This window comes from Coptis chinensis, chromosome 3 (genome assembly GCF_015680905.1).
Source record: "Coptis chinensis isolate HL-2020 chromosome 3, ASM1568090v1, whole genome shotgun sequence".
Lineage (NCBI taxonomy): Eukaryota > Viridiplantae > Streptophyta > Magnoliopsida > Ranunculales > Ranunculaceae > Coptis > Coptis chinensis.
In genome coordinates, this window is record NC_141458.1 from 112,698,148 (window position 1) to 112,712,695 (window position 14,548).

The 14,548-nt window shown below is 34.1% G+C and overlaps 1 protein-coding gene across 1 annotated transcript; it reads left to right on the forward strand.

Annotated features, from left to right (window-relative positions):
• Positions 1-1,053, forward strand: LOC147513076 (protein GRAVITROPIC IN THE LIGHT 1-like). Its single transcript, XM_086598851.1, has one exon. It carries the CDS (start codon positions 1-3, stop codon positions 1,051-1,053), a length of 1,053 nt encoding a protein of 350 aa, XP_086454977.1.
• Positions 1,054-14,548: the final 13,495 nt, after the last annotated feature.

Consider the following 14,548-nt stretch of genomic DNA (forward strand, 5'->3'; position numbering starts at 1 on the left):
ATGGATCCTTCACAAAAACAACCACAAATTTCCGAAATGTTTCAAAAATTTGCAATAGCATTCAAAGCAAAAACAATTGAATTCTTTGCCGAAGAAGAAGAAGTAGAAGAAGACTTCCAAACTCTTTCTCTTTCCGAAGAAGAAATCATCACTAACCAACGAGTTGTTGTAATTAAACCAGATTCCAAACCCTTTCCCCAAACCCTAATTTCCTCTCTTTTCGCTACAATTTCATCTTTCGAAGCTTCTTATCTTCAATTACAAACTGCCCACTCTCCATTCATTCCTCAAAACATCGAAGCCGCTGACCGCGCCGCTGTTTCCCATCTTCAAAAGCTTTCCGAAATCAAGAAATGGTATAAAGACTTTTTAAACAATAGTTCAAACCCCACCACTAATTTGCTGACCGGGTCTCATTTTGAAGCACAGGTGGAAGAGAATCAAAGTGTTTTAAGAACTTTGGAAATGTTAGTCAACAGGTTACAGTTAGAAATCGACTCGAAAGACGCTGAGGTTTTGGTAATGAAGCAGAAGTTGAAAAAGAATGAGGTGTTTATTTCGGAATTGTCGAAACGGGTAGGGACTTCAAAAAGTAGTATTTTGTCGTCTGAGAAGTTGTTGACAGTTGGGGCGTTTGATAAGGTATTGAATTATGTTTGTAAGTCGTGTCATAGATTTACTAAGATTTTAATTGAGTTGATGAAGAATGTAGGATGGGATTTGGATTGCGCCGCAAGTTCTGTTTATCCTGATGTTGAGTATTTGAAAAACGGGCATAATCGGTATGCATTTTTATCTTATGTTTGTTTAGGGATGTTTCAAGGTTTTGATTCTGTGAATTTTGGGTTAATTGAGGAGGATGGAATTGAGTGTAATGGTTGTTTGAGGCAATTTGTTGAACACGCGGCAGGTGATGGGATTGAGTTACTTAATAAAAATCCGAGTGGGTGTTTTTGCGAGATTTTTTGTGAAATGAAGTACCAAAAGCTTATTCATCCTACAATGGAGTTAAATCGTTGTTTAGAAATTTGGATCAGAATGAGTTGGTATTGAGTTTGTGGAGATCGTCCGCTGCTTTTACCAAGCGTATGTTGATATGGCTAGTTCGGTATGGATGCTACATAAATTGGCATTCTCTTTTGATCCCGTTGTTGAGATATTTCAAGTGGAGCAAGGGGTAGATTTTTCGATGATTTACATGGAGAATGTTACTGGGAAAGGTGTAGTCGCGCTTGGTAAGGCCAGAGCGAAGGTGGCATTTACAGTGATTCCGGGCTTCAAGATTGGGAGAACGATAATTCAGTCTCAAGTGTATTTAAAGGGAACCATGTATGTTGAGTGATTCAGTAGTCGGTGGAGTACAAATGTTTAGATTATAGAAAAAGAAAGGATTCATGTTTGTTCATGAACTAATAACGGGAGACATAATTGATTTCTTAGATACTCCGATTATGGAGAGCATTATCAGATGAACATCTAGATAGTGGCTCGACTTAATAACTTCAGGTTACAATTTTTGATTTTCGACTACAAACTGTTGCAAGTTAGAAGTTTTCAGACTGTGAATTGTGAAATTTCATCGTTTGTTCCTGGCCTGTGTTTCGTATTGTGTTATATTGTCGTATTTCTTTGAGGTTCTCCATGAATTCCATGTAGAGGGTTTGTAAATTTAGAATGTTGTATTATTTTTTACTTGTCACACTATTTATTTAACCAATCTGTATCAAAGACTGATTGTTTATTGAAATGAAAAGATATCTTACTTGAGCTGGTAATTGTTCTGTTTTATATTTTGGTGCTCTTTTTTAATTTGATTTTTAAACTGTGCTGACTGCCTCACTCTGTTATTTTACTATTGATCATTTGTTAGCTTATTATAATCCGTTCATAGTTTCAGCAATGTCAGCAAACTCGTCTTCCACAAAGAAAAAGAACAAAAATAGAAGAAGGATTTGTTGATCTTGGTTTGTTCACCTACTTGAGCTTTTTGTCAATGCTGAAGAATTTTGCCAGAACAGTTGAGTGGTCTTCATCCTCCATTATACACCAAAAGTTTGACTCCCTTGTATATGGTTTGTAAAATAGAATTTTGTCCATCTTACACTCCATATATAGTTTTCAAGTATTTCGTCAAGGTGTTTTGTTGGTACATTTTTCAGTTCATACCGCGACCAATCTTGAGCATGTCACTCCATTGTTTCTCAACTAAGTATGACTATGAGTTCAGCTGATGAACACTCCAATGGTATGCAATGAATGATAGGGACTAATCCACTTGAATGGGTGTCAGGAAGAGTTTTGCAGATCCTTTTTGGTTGACAAAATGTTCCTTTTAATTGATATTGAACATTTTGCTTAACTCTCGAGTCTAAGATCCCTTCGTCATCTAACTTGCATTTCAATGTTGAAGAATTGTTAAGGCGCATTGTTTTGTTTCTGTATTTATGAATTTGGAATCTTTTGTTCCCTTTTAAAATCGTATCCAGGTTAGGTCAGGCATCCACTGATAAGGAATCTCTATTTCGCGACAAGTTCATTGAGGTACTATCCTAATCCTAATCAAACCAATTAACTTATTCTGCTGCTCTCAATTATTTATTTGCATTAACAATCGTAATATATGCACTAGACCACTAGTAAGTCTATGGGTCCACGAGTTTTGTTTTTTCAAATTGATGGATGTAAGACTGCTGGAACTCTTGAATTGCTGAAATGAAGTTGCGTACTTAAGGTACTTTTTTATTCAGTATTAAGTTGCTGTAGATTTTCTTTTGGGAACTTCTACTTTTATTTTTAGTTGACGTAATGGATAGTTCTGCATAGGAGGAAGTTTGTCTTTGAGTGTTTACACAGCAAATGCAAGATTCTGTATGCTCTGAACTTTTTGGCTAAGTTTGGCTTGGGTAGCACAAGCACATGATGTTTAGCAACTGGTTTAGATGGTACTGTGTAAAGCTAGGAAAGACATCATATTATGACAGAATTCTTTCATAATTAAAATTATTTGCTCCATTATTTTCATTTAGTGCTTTAATAAAAATCAATTATTTTATTAAAAGAGTCTTGTAAGAGCATCTTCAGTGGGCTCAACAAAAAGTGGTCAAGTTGTCGGGCTGCGTGATATTATATTTTAAGCAGAAACATGGAATTTTCATCAGCACTCATTGCAAAAGTGGTAAAGCTTGAGCCTTGAGGTTTAGTTGCTGACTTGCTGCACTGCAAGAGATGGCCGTGTTACTGAAGTTTGCCACCATAATATTTATCTTCAGTGCTTTTTTAAATTGGTTTGCTATATTTGTGATTATTGACATACAATTGTTGGTTCCTTTGAACTTCTGTTGGTAGCGGCTGAACTTTGTTAGTTTCCTTGAACATTGGAATCGTAAGATCAATCCATGTAACTCCTAAAAGGAAGTTCACTCTTTGAAATCCAAAAAATTAAGCATTTTTTTTTCGATAATCCAAAAAATTTAAGCATTTAGTGATCAGAGTGGGTCTTCATTAGTTATTGTTTAGAAAAACAATATGACCAAATTGGTCCCCTCAACTTTGGAATCAATGGAAAAAGTTTAGACTTTAGACAGGGCTCAGTAATTCTTTATTGCACTATTGATAAGAAATTAATTTTAAAATAGGTATATAATAACAAAAGGGTTATATTATTTAAGTGCAATTTTATATTACTGGTGAAAAATAGAATTATATACCTATAATTTGTAATTTTATACTACTTATAAATTTAATACTACTTATAAATTTAAGTGCAATTTTATATGCTGGTGAAAAATAGAATTTGTAATTACTCCCCTCTCTATACTTTGAATGGGTACCTGCCAATAGATGGAATTATGGATATGTATATATATGCTCGGTACCAGGCATGACCATCGCTTGGATCGTACGACTCGCCGACTCGGCCAGCATAACCTTTTGATCACTTATACATCTATATATGCTTGCTGTTCACTCAGCTTACAGAACTATATTTTATACCACACAGGATCCCTTCTCTTCCCCGATCACTTCTATTTTTAATGCTGATCACGCAGCCTATAGTGGATGTACTAATGATCAACTATTCTGTTAATTATGACAGGAGAGGCGTGCTAATATCGATTTTTTTTGGTAACTATGCTAATATCGATTTGACAACTGGTATTTGCATCTCCAAAGGTTATTCGATATTGTGTCTATGCAATCTACAAAATGCATCTCCAACGTTGGGCTTACCAAAACCAGTGATTACGTCCCAAGGACAAAGCCCAATAATAATTTCGCATCAAGTCTACCCAAAATTTTAATTTCGATTTAAAATAAACTGAGTTAACATCATCAATCTTTACTTATAATTTCGGCTAAATGACAAATTTTCATTAATAATTTCGGCTCAAGGACAAACCAAATTGATATCATCATATGTAAATTATTTGTATTTACTTGCATATGACAATATAAAATTACACAGTTTTCTTTACCTATGTAAATTTATATAGTATTTTATATATGTAAAATTAAATTTTTATATGAAAATATAAATTTATATAGTATTTGACATATAAATATTTAAATTTACATTGCTGACGTTAACTCATGTTTTTTCTTTAAATTCGAAATTAAAATTTAAAGTGGACTTAGGACGAAATGTTTTGGAAAATTGGGCCCAAGATATATAGAGGGCGAAGTGCCAAATAGTACTGAACTTAATTTCTTCTTTGTTTTCACGGGCCTGCTCATCTGTCGTCCTTGTTTTTCACGTTATAACGGTTACAAGAGCACAAGTCCTTAAAAGCCCAGCCAGTTAAGAAGTTGAGAGACCGGGCTAGTCCGGGTGCATGGCCTTATTAAATGTACTCTGATTCCTGAACCTAAATTACTAGCCCGACCCGGCAAATGAGCACAAAATGTGAGCAAGGACATACGAAGTTCGATGATTAACTGGCCTGCTGGGCACTTACCTGCCATTTATGCTACTATCTTCTATAAATCGTAATTTAGAACACCCTTATAAATTGTTATGTTTGTGCAGAATGAACCAAAAGTATTAATTTCTGGGCAAAATGGATCAATTTAATAACTTGTAGAATATGTACCATTCTAACTTGAACGCTTCAAAATGGCCAAACAACCTTGAATACACACAAAGTTTACGTGGCTACCAAGTTTTTCGTCATGAGTAAATAGCAATTAGCAAACAGAGTTCACGTAGAAAAACTCTGGTGTCATTTAAGATTGGCATATCTAGGGGTGTCTCTTTTTTCCAAAAACCCAAATTTTCTGAATTCCGATCCAATATTTTTCCGAATTTGGCAATGATATTTGTGTTCCGATATCCAATTTTTCCAAAAAATAATTAGATTGGAATTGGATATATTTTCAAAATCCGATCCGTTCCAATTCCGATTAATTTCCGAATTTTTAATATATTCAGTCTACTTCATATAGTTACTAAATTAAAACTACATATAGTTTACAAACCAAATAAAAATCCTAGAGAAATAGAACATTAATTATCTCTCTCACAACTTCAAGAAATCAATATTTTCATTCTAGTACATGTCTCAATTTATCCCATATTCCTATTTACTGAATTAATACATTAACATGCATGAAGAAAAAGTTAGCTGAATGAACGAGTTAAAAGGTCTAAGTTGTTTTTTAGAATTAATACATTTCAAAATGATTGCTAAATGAATGTATTAACTGGATAAAAAATGGTTATTCTAAGAGAATCCGATTATATAATTTAAATTTCCGATTTACTTTTATATTTTGCGGATTCCGAACTTTTCGAAAAAAATTTGATTTTCTAAACTTTTCGAATTTAGAAAAAAAATTGCAATCCGAAAAATAATTGGATCGGATTTGAAAAAGATATTGCCATCCGAAAAAAATTGGAAATTTTTCTGGAAACCTTTTATCTGATCCAAAATCACCCCAGGCACATCGATGGTTCAATCATCTGAAAGTAGAAAGTTCTCTATCACCTCTTTGAAGTAATGGAATCAAAAGTGTCACATCTCCAGCATAAATTACAAATTCCAAAGTATTTTTTATTTTTTATTGATTGGCAAGCGGGGTTGAAGGGTCCCCTACCCTTTTATTAATAATCAAGAAAGCTTGTTACATCTTTTTCCCTGTTACATCTTCGTACACTATTTTCTTGGTGTAAAATTCCAAAATATTGGTTGTTATGAAAGTAAAAGTATATCCCTTTTTTATTCTAGCGTGTACAACAATCAACATAACAACTAGAGGTCGTCTACCCCGAGAATATCCTCATAGGGACGAGATTTGAGACTTTTGGATGTGTGATCCAACAGTTCGAAAATAAAAAACAAACTCACATTCTTTCTCTTTCTTTTTGTTTTTGATTTTCGGACCGTTAGATTACACATCCAATAGTCTCGAAACCCTCATCCTTATGAGGATATCCTCGGGGTAGCCCAGGCCTAACAACTATTATGGGAAAAAAAACACAATTAATGTAACAATACAAAAGGTATAGGTTTGGCAGCTCTCCATATGGATGTGAAAAATAGTCATGGGACGGGGCTCCCTGGAGAATGGGGCGGGCGGGTATAGAGAATGGGGTCTCCTACCCGACACCAACCCATTTAAGTATTTAGTGTATGTAATATGCATGTATTATGTATATTTGTTAAAATGTTGTAAAAGTAAAATTTAAAATCACGACTTTATTTTTGAAATTATAACTATCTTTTCACTAGGCTAATGCAAAATTCATAAATTGTCTTTAATATATAGATGGAAAATGGTTAATTTAGGTGAGTATAAATAAGTTTTTTTTTTTTTTAAGTTGGTTAATGGGGAGTGGGGAATGCAGATATGGGAAATCCGGTATCCAGGTGGGGAGGTATGGAGAATCTCCGACTGCCTCTCAAATGAGGAATGGGGCGGGTATGGGGAATGAAATTGAAATTGGGGATGGAGATGAGGAAGGCAAACCCGCCCCATTTAAATCCCAAGCTCCACATGTACTTCGGCTGATAATGTTGAACCCAGTTACATGGTGCACCCTCACTGTCGATTGTTGTCTACTATTCATAGTTCTGGCCTCTACGTTGGTCAATTGAATGGGGCGGGTGCACGTGGAACTGAACAGTCGGGCTGGTCCACGCTTAACGAAAGGGGGAAAGAAAAAGGTAGCCCAATTTTGACTGCCCATTAAAAGTGGAGGGGTTAAAGACTTAAAATGACTTCTGTCTTGTGAGCCACGAGGTGATGATAGAAGGACGAGAGATCTTTCACAGTGCAAGTTACTCGAGAGATTCTAGTTGGTTAATTACTTGGTTGTCGTTAGCGTTAATTCCATACTACTTAAAACTTTAAAGGGACGAGGTAGGAAATGCTCAACGTATACTCTCGTGAGACCTCTGTTTTTGCATTTCAAGTACATGTCTCCATCTGTCCATCACTGAAGGATCTTTACGGGCTAGTGATCTCAAAGTTGTTTTGTTTCTGGCTATATATTTGTACTCCATTAAAGCAGCAGCGTGGACGAGCTAGCCATTAGAGCTGTCCATCGGTTCTAACAAGTGCTAATTTTTTAACACCTCTCATGTCAGTAAGGAGAGCTATCTATCGGTTCTACAAGCCATTTGAGCCACAAAAAAGTCAAAAGAAAAGTAAAAATAAGCAAAGTACTCTCCAGTAGGGCCAAAAGTCAATAAAGTTGGCAATATTTGTAAGAGGAGTGCATATGAGCTAGTATATCTGATTATCTGTATATATAGGATATGAGCTAGTATATCTGATTATCTATATAACAAAATAGGGTGGTGTCGGACCAACCACACCTCCCCCTAACCTTTGGATTAATTTTATGACATGGAGGATCTAAAAGATGATGGGGTGTGTGCAACTTTGTTAAGTCACTCCATAACCATTTGGTCAACAAAGGCTACATGGGCTGGGCTTTTAACATTGGGCCCTTTACACTTTATTGTGCAACTTTTATGTTAGGCCTTTTTACACTTTTTGGGCTTTTTAAGTTGGTGGACTTGGGCTGGGTTTTTTGACGCCACAAGGTCTCGTGCGTCTGACGGGGCTGGGATGTGGGCTGAAGGCCGGGGCCGAAAAGCGCGTATTTGTGCCGCACGTCTGTGGGTGGAATTATCTGTGCCTTGACGGCACGGGCAAATACTAGTCTGTATATATAGGAGGGAGGGGTTTTAGGGACATATTTTATTTTAAGATTATTTAGGGAATGGTCCTATTTATTTATAGGTATTTAAGGATAGGTCTTAAAATTATCAATTATTAAACTTTAGTCCTACTTCTATCGATTGACTTTGAGTCGTCTCAGTTGACCATGGTCAACCCATTTTATAATATTATATTTTTCACTTTTTATGAAAATGGCCAAACTACCCTTGAGCGGGCTTGACCAGACCATCTTTAAAATGGAAAGCCCATGAGTTTTATTCCAAATTTTGAGATTGTTCCGATATATAACTGTCAATTTAATTTGTTTTTTAGATTTCCTAAATTGAAGAAACTTGTCCAAATTTCTCATTTTCCACAAACCCTTTTCACAGACAATTCATCAAACACCTACTTTAAATCAACATGTCTCGATCTGTTTCTCCTAAGTCACCGCTAGTTTTTCTCTCCACTTCCAACTCCAAATCAAACAACTTTTCTATCCAAATAAAACAACTCCAAATCAAACCCCCTTTTAACAATTTTCTTATAAACCAAACAAGAGCAACATATAGAAGAACTCAAAGAAGAAGAAAATAAAGATGTGTAGATCGACTGATAATAACGGGTTTTCCTACCAACGAGATCGTTTAAAGATCAAAGCGTTTTATCTCCGCTTATTGATCTCAAACGATGAGAGGCATATCCGGTGACTATTTCCTGAGAAGGACCAGGTCAGGCGGGTTTCATTCCGTGTAGGCAGTCTTGTTTATGGCCAACGAATCCCTTGCTTGTTTGGTGGTTGCAATTGTCTGGGATTTCTACATCAAGCGCACCTAGCAACAGGAAAGCAAGAAGAACTGATCAAGATAATCTATTCAAATCTTTCTTAGGTCTGAACTTTATGGGGTATGGTTGTAGGCGAACTGCTAGATCCATCTTTAGTTCCTAATTCCAATGCCTTTGTCAATCTCACAAAGATGCTTTTCGAAAATGTCTCCCTGAAACAATCACTCTTCGTTATCTTCCTCGCATTAGTGAAAATCCTTTGGAAATCAATGATGCCAAGATTCAATCAGATGGAGACGCTTACATAACTCTTCACCGAGTTAGGTCGGCTGAGAAGAACAAAGAAGCAATTTTCGCGAGTCGCGAATGTGTTTGAGTGTTGGGATTAAAGCGAAATTTGGACAAAAACTCATGGGCTTTTCATTTTAGAGATAGTCTGGTCAAGCCCGCTTAAGGGTAGTTTGGCCATTTTTATAAAAAAATGAAAATTAGATTATTATAAAATGGGTTGACCACGGTCAACTAAGATGACTCAAGGTCAATCGATAGAAGTAGGACTAAAGCCTAATAATCGATAATTTTAGGACCTATCCCTAAATAAGTAGGACCAATCCCTAAATAACCCTTTATTTTAATTCGTAAACAAACTCAAAATCGTTAGGGTATTTATAAGTTTTGGATTAGGCTAATTTTTTGTAGAATGATCTCCTAACTATTCTAAACATTGTCACAAATAATCAAAAAAATTAAAAAATTCCAAACTTGCCAAATGTAGTTAACAATTTACAAAATTTGGCTAATTATAGAATGTTCATTTTCACCAAGTTAATAAATTTTTGATTTTTTTGATTATTTATGAAAATATTTAGAATAGTTAGGAAATCATATCTACAAAAAATTAGCCTAATCCAAAACTTATAAATGCCTTAACGATTTTGAGTTTGTTTACGTGTTAATATATATAAGATATGTCCCTAGAACCCCTTCCTATATAGTAAGTTTATGAAATACTATTTTTCATAAAGAACTGATTTCTGAACCAGGATTCATAACAATTTTTGAAAATTTAGAACCATTGTTCAATAGATCCAGCAGTGGTTAAAAGATTGGTTTAATAATCACACTTAACAATATACACATATTTTGGACACTAATTAAAGTTTTCATTTGATGTAAACTAGCTACTCATTATGTGAGCTTTCGAGCTAGCTAGAGACATAGTCTTTGCTCGATAAATTTGGACCAAGAAGTTTAAAGCAAGTTTTCATGGACAAGGTGGAGGCGGTTGGATCTACTCAAAATGCATGGCACATTGGCGAGAGCCTTCGAGCTAGGTCCCCTCAAGGTTGATGATGAGTCTTCAGGCACTAGGGTCCTTCAATGTACGGTCTGGACGCCTTAACCCTCTAAATATTTTTTTTAAAAAAAAACTAGCTGCTCATCTATATAGCAATAGGTGCATGGAGGACATTAGGATAAGTAGATTTAGATAATAATTTGGGTTCCTTCAGGTGCTACTACATTAAGAGAGCCAAATGGTGGCGTGGTGAGCGATCTATGTAGATCGTTACCGATAACAGGTTATCTAGAACAATAAGAGACTCAAATGGAACCAAGGGAGTCTAGCAGAGATGTATATATATATTATAGCTATACCTTCTTGGCTCTATTTTTCAAGGCTTCACAGAGTCTCCAAATTTTTGTGAACTCTAATACTAATTATGAAAGAAAAAAAAAATGAATTCCAAATTAGGAGTTTCCATTATCCACGTAATGGGGGTTCAACGAAAAAGTCTCACAAAAACACCTTTTCCCAATTTTTCATCTAAATTAGAAATTTAGCTAGATAAACCCTAGAAAACCCAAGTAGAAAATATAACCCAAATAAACAAAACCCCTATATCAGAGAGTTACAAGATTTCATTTTTTTTGCACTAAAAATTGTTGTTAACAAAGTTAGATCAATTATAAACGAGTTTTGAGTACCAATAAGTTCTAACAGTAATAAGTAATACGGTTACAGAAGTTAAGCAGTATGTTGGAGAGACATTCAACCCGGACAATGTTCAGTATTTAAATATTAAGGCCGAGTTCAACAAGGTAGATCATGTTTGTGACATGGCGATTTCACTGTCCTGATACTTATATTTTCAGCAGCAATATCATGCTTTATATCCTCAATGTCAAGGGAAAATGTCAATCATGTGTTTTTATATGATAACAACAAGACACAATAATAATGAAAATAACTAATGATTGTTAGGAGAAAATAATAACTTCTAAGACAGGTAGACCTTGCAAAACATATTAAGTAAAATACGAAACATCATTATTCTCAAATTTATAAAAGACCGAAATCTCTTTGTAGTGTATAGACTATTGATACTAATCACATGTTACTATGTAGTGATAGTCCATAACCTATTAAAATATTATACCAAAAAGAGAACCATCACAAAATGCTCCAAGAATGTTTAGATTTGTGTGTAAGGTGGGGTTTTCTTTTGGATCGATGAGAAAAGAAAGGGTTTCTTGGAACATGACTCTATCAGTGACATGAGCAAGCTAAGTAGGTGATGCAACTGCATTGAACTAACTTCAAAGAATAATTAATGGGAAATCAAAAACTGGATGTGAATGCATCGATCTAACCTCTAAGAATAATTAACATGAAATCGAAAACTAAAAACAAACGCATCGAACTAAACTAAAAACATAATTAACGCCAAATCAAAAACTGGACCTAACTGTTTGGAATTAACTTAAAAAATTAATTAATAGAAAATTAGAAACTGGATGCAAATGCATTGAACTAATATCACAAAATAATTAATGGGAAATCAGAAACTGGATGCAACTGTATTGAAATATCCTTATAGAATAATTAACATGAAATCAAAAACTAGATGGAAATGCATTGAACTAACTTCAAAGAAAAAAACTAACGGAAAATTAGAAACTGGATGTGAATGCATCGATCTAACTTAAAAAAATAATTAACAGAAAATCATAAACTGGTAGCAAATGCATCAAACTAACTTCAAAGAATAATTAACAAAAAATCGGCAACAAGATGCAAATGCATTGAACTAATTATCTCAAAGGATAATTAACATGAAATCGGAAACTAGATACAACTGCGTCGTAACCTTAAAAAATAATTAATGGGATATTGGAAACGGGGTGCAACTGCATGGAACTAACAACAAAGAATAATTAACGGGAGATAAAAAAATTAGATGCAAATACATTGTACTAACCTAAAAGAATAATTAACAAAAAATCAAAAATTGGATAATCTTTGATGATCACACTTAGTGAATTATGTATAATATATTTTCTTATGTCAAGTTTGCAAGGAAACTACAGAAGAATCAATAGAAGTTGGTATTACACACAACCTTGAAATCTTGAATAACTAATGGGAAATCACAAATTGGATGCAAATGCATCTAACTAACCTAAAAAAATAATTAACAGGAAATCAAAAAATGGATGCAACTGCATTGAACAAACCTAAAAGAATGATTAACGAGAAATAAAAAAAAAAAAATAGGTGTAACTGCATTGAACTAACTTCAAAGAATAATTAATGGGAAATTAGAAATTGGATGTGGATGCATCAATTTAACCTCAAAGAAAAATCGAAAATTGTATGCAAATACATCAAACTAACTTCAAAGCATAATTAACAGAAAATCATAAACTAGCTATATGCAATTGCATGGAACTAATCTCAATGAATAATTAATAGGAAATCGGAAACTAGGTGCAAATGCATCGAACTAACCTTAAAGAATATTTAACGGGGAATTAGAAACTAGATGCAAATGAATCGAACTATCCTAAAGAATAACTAACGGGGAATTGGCAACATGATGCAAATGCATTAAACTAACCTCAAAGAATAATTAACAGGAAATCCGAAACAGGCGGGATGGAAATATAATGAACTAACTTTAAAGAATAATTAACTGGAAATAAAAAATTGGAATTTTTTTTATGATCCAACATAGTGATCGGAATCATGTATTTGTATGATATTTTTTTAAACCATGTTTGCAAGGAAATAACAGAAGGCTTAATAGAATTTGGTATTACACACCACCTTGAATTACTAATGGGAAATCGAAAACTGGATACGATTGCATCCAACTAACCTCTAATAGTAATTAATGGAAAATCGGCAATTGGATGTAAATGCATTGAACAAACCTAAAAAAGTAATTAACGGGAAATCTTTTTTTTTTGCTAAAAATAATTGTATTGATTAAGAAAAGGTTACAAGTTTCAAAAAAGAGTTAAAAGTTAATATAGGTATCATGTCTTCATTTCGACAGATAACTAATTTACAAATCTATAGTATGTAGGTCATATTATTGTCTTCTATCATGTGTAGAAAATTAGGAGTACCGACCTACTGCACCATTTGTTTCCCCTTTGCCAAGGTGACAACAGTTTTAGAGCAAATGTCTGCTCCAAAGTTTACCTCTCACAATGTGATGGTGATTAGAATCCAATCGGCTAGATGCTTGACTTTTTTCCATGTCGCTCGCACTCACCAATGTATTTGGTTGTTATTAAATGACTTCATTGCAGCAGTGGAATCCGACTCCACCCATATATGCTTCCATCCTAGTTCCATTACTTTGCTAATGCATCCAACTAACCTCTAAAAGTAATTAACGGAAAATCAGAAAATAGATGCAACTGCATTGAACTAATCTCAAAGAATAATTAACGGGATCGGAAATCAAAAACTAAATGCAAATGCATGGAACTAACCTAAAAATATTATTAACGACAAATTGAAAACTGGATGAAATTGCATTTATCTAACTTTAAAAGATAATTAACAGGAAATTAGAAATTGGATGCAAATGCATTGAACTGACATCAAAGAACAACGAACGAGAAATCATAAACAGGATGTGAAGGCATCAATCTAACCTCAAAGAATAATTAACTGGAAATCACAAATTGAATGCAAATGCATAAAAGTAACCTAAAAGAATGATTAACTATAAATTGAAAAGTGGTTGTAACTGCATTTAACTAACTTCAAAAGATAATTAACGGGAAATCGGAAAATTGGATGGAAATGCATTGACACTACTAAAAAAATGACTTGTGATGACGACTTGTAGCCGTCATGAAACAGGTTTAATGACATTTTTTCATTTAAAAAACAACCGTCATTATAGAGCCCGTCATAAAAGTTAACAAAAAACGTCATAAAGTTGATGACGGTTCTGGAGAAGCTGACATCAAAGCTCGAACTTAATATGACAAAAATTCATTTATAAACGTCATAACTGGATCCTTTTGCATGACATGTTTTACTTAACCGTCATAGTTTATTAGAAAAAGTGCCAAGAACTAAAACTTCATTTATGACTGTTTTTATTTAAGCGTCACCCTGAGAAACAAAATTTTCAAGAAATTAACACTAAAAACTGTCAAAAATTGGTATGCCCCACGACAGTTCTTTGGAAGCCATCATAACTCCTTTTTTTTTTTTTTTTTTTTTTTTCCTGTAAATATTTGAAATTCCTGGCCAATACATTCAGACACCTGACAACTAGAGTCTATTACG

What these genes read in the sequence shown, in the direction of transcription:
- LOC147513076 (XM_086598851.1), top strand. Translation starts at nt 1, where the DNA reads ATGGATCCTTCACAAAAACAACCACAAATTTCCGAAATGTTTCAAAAA.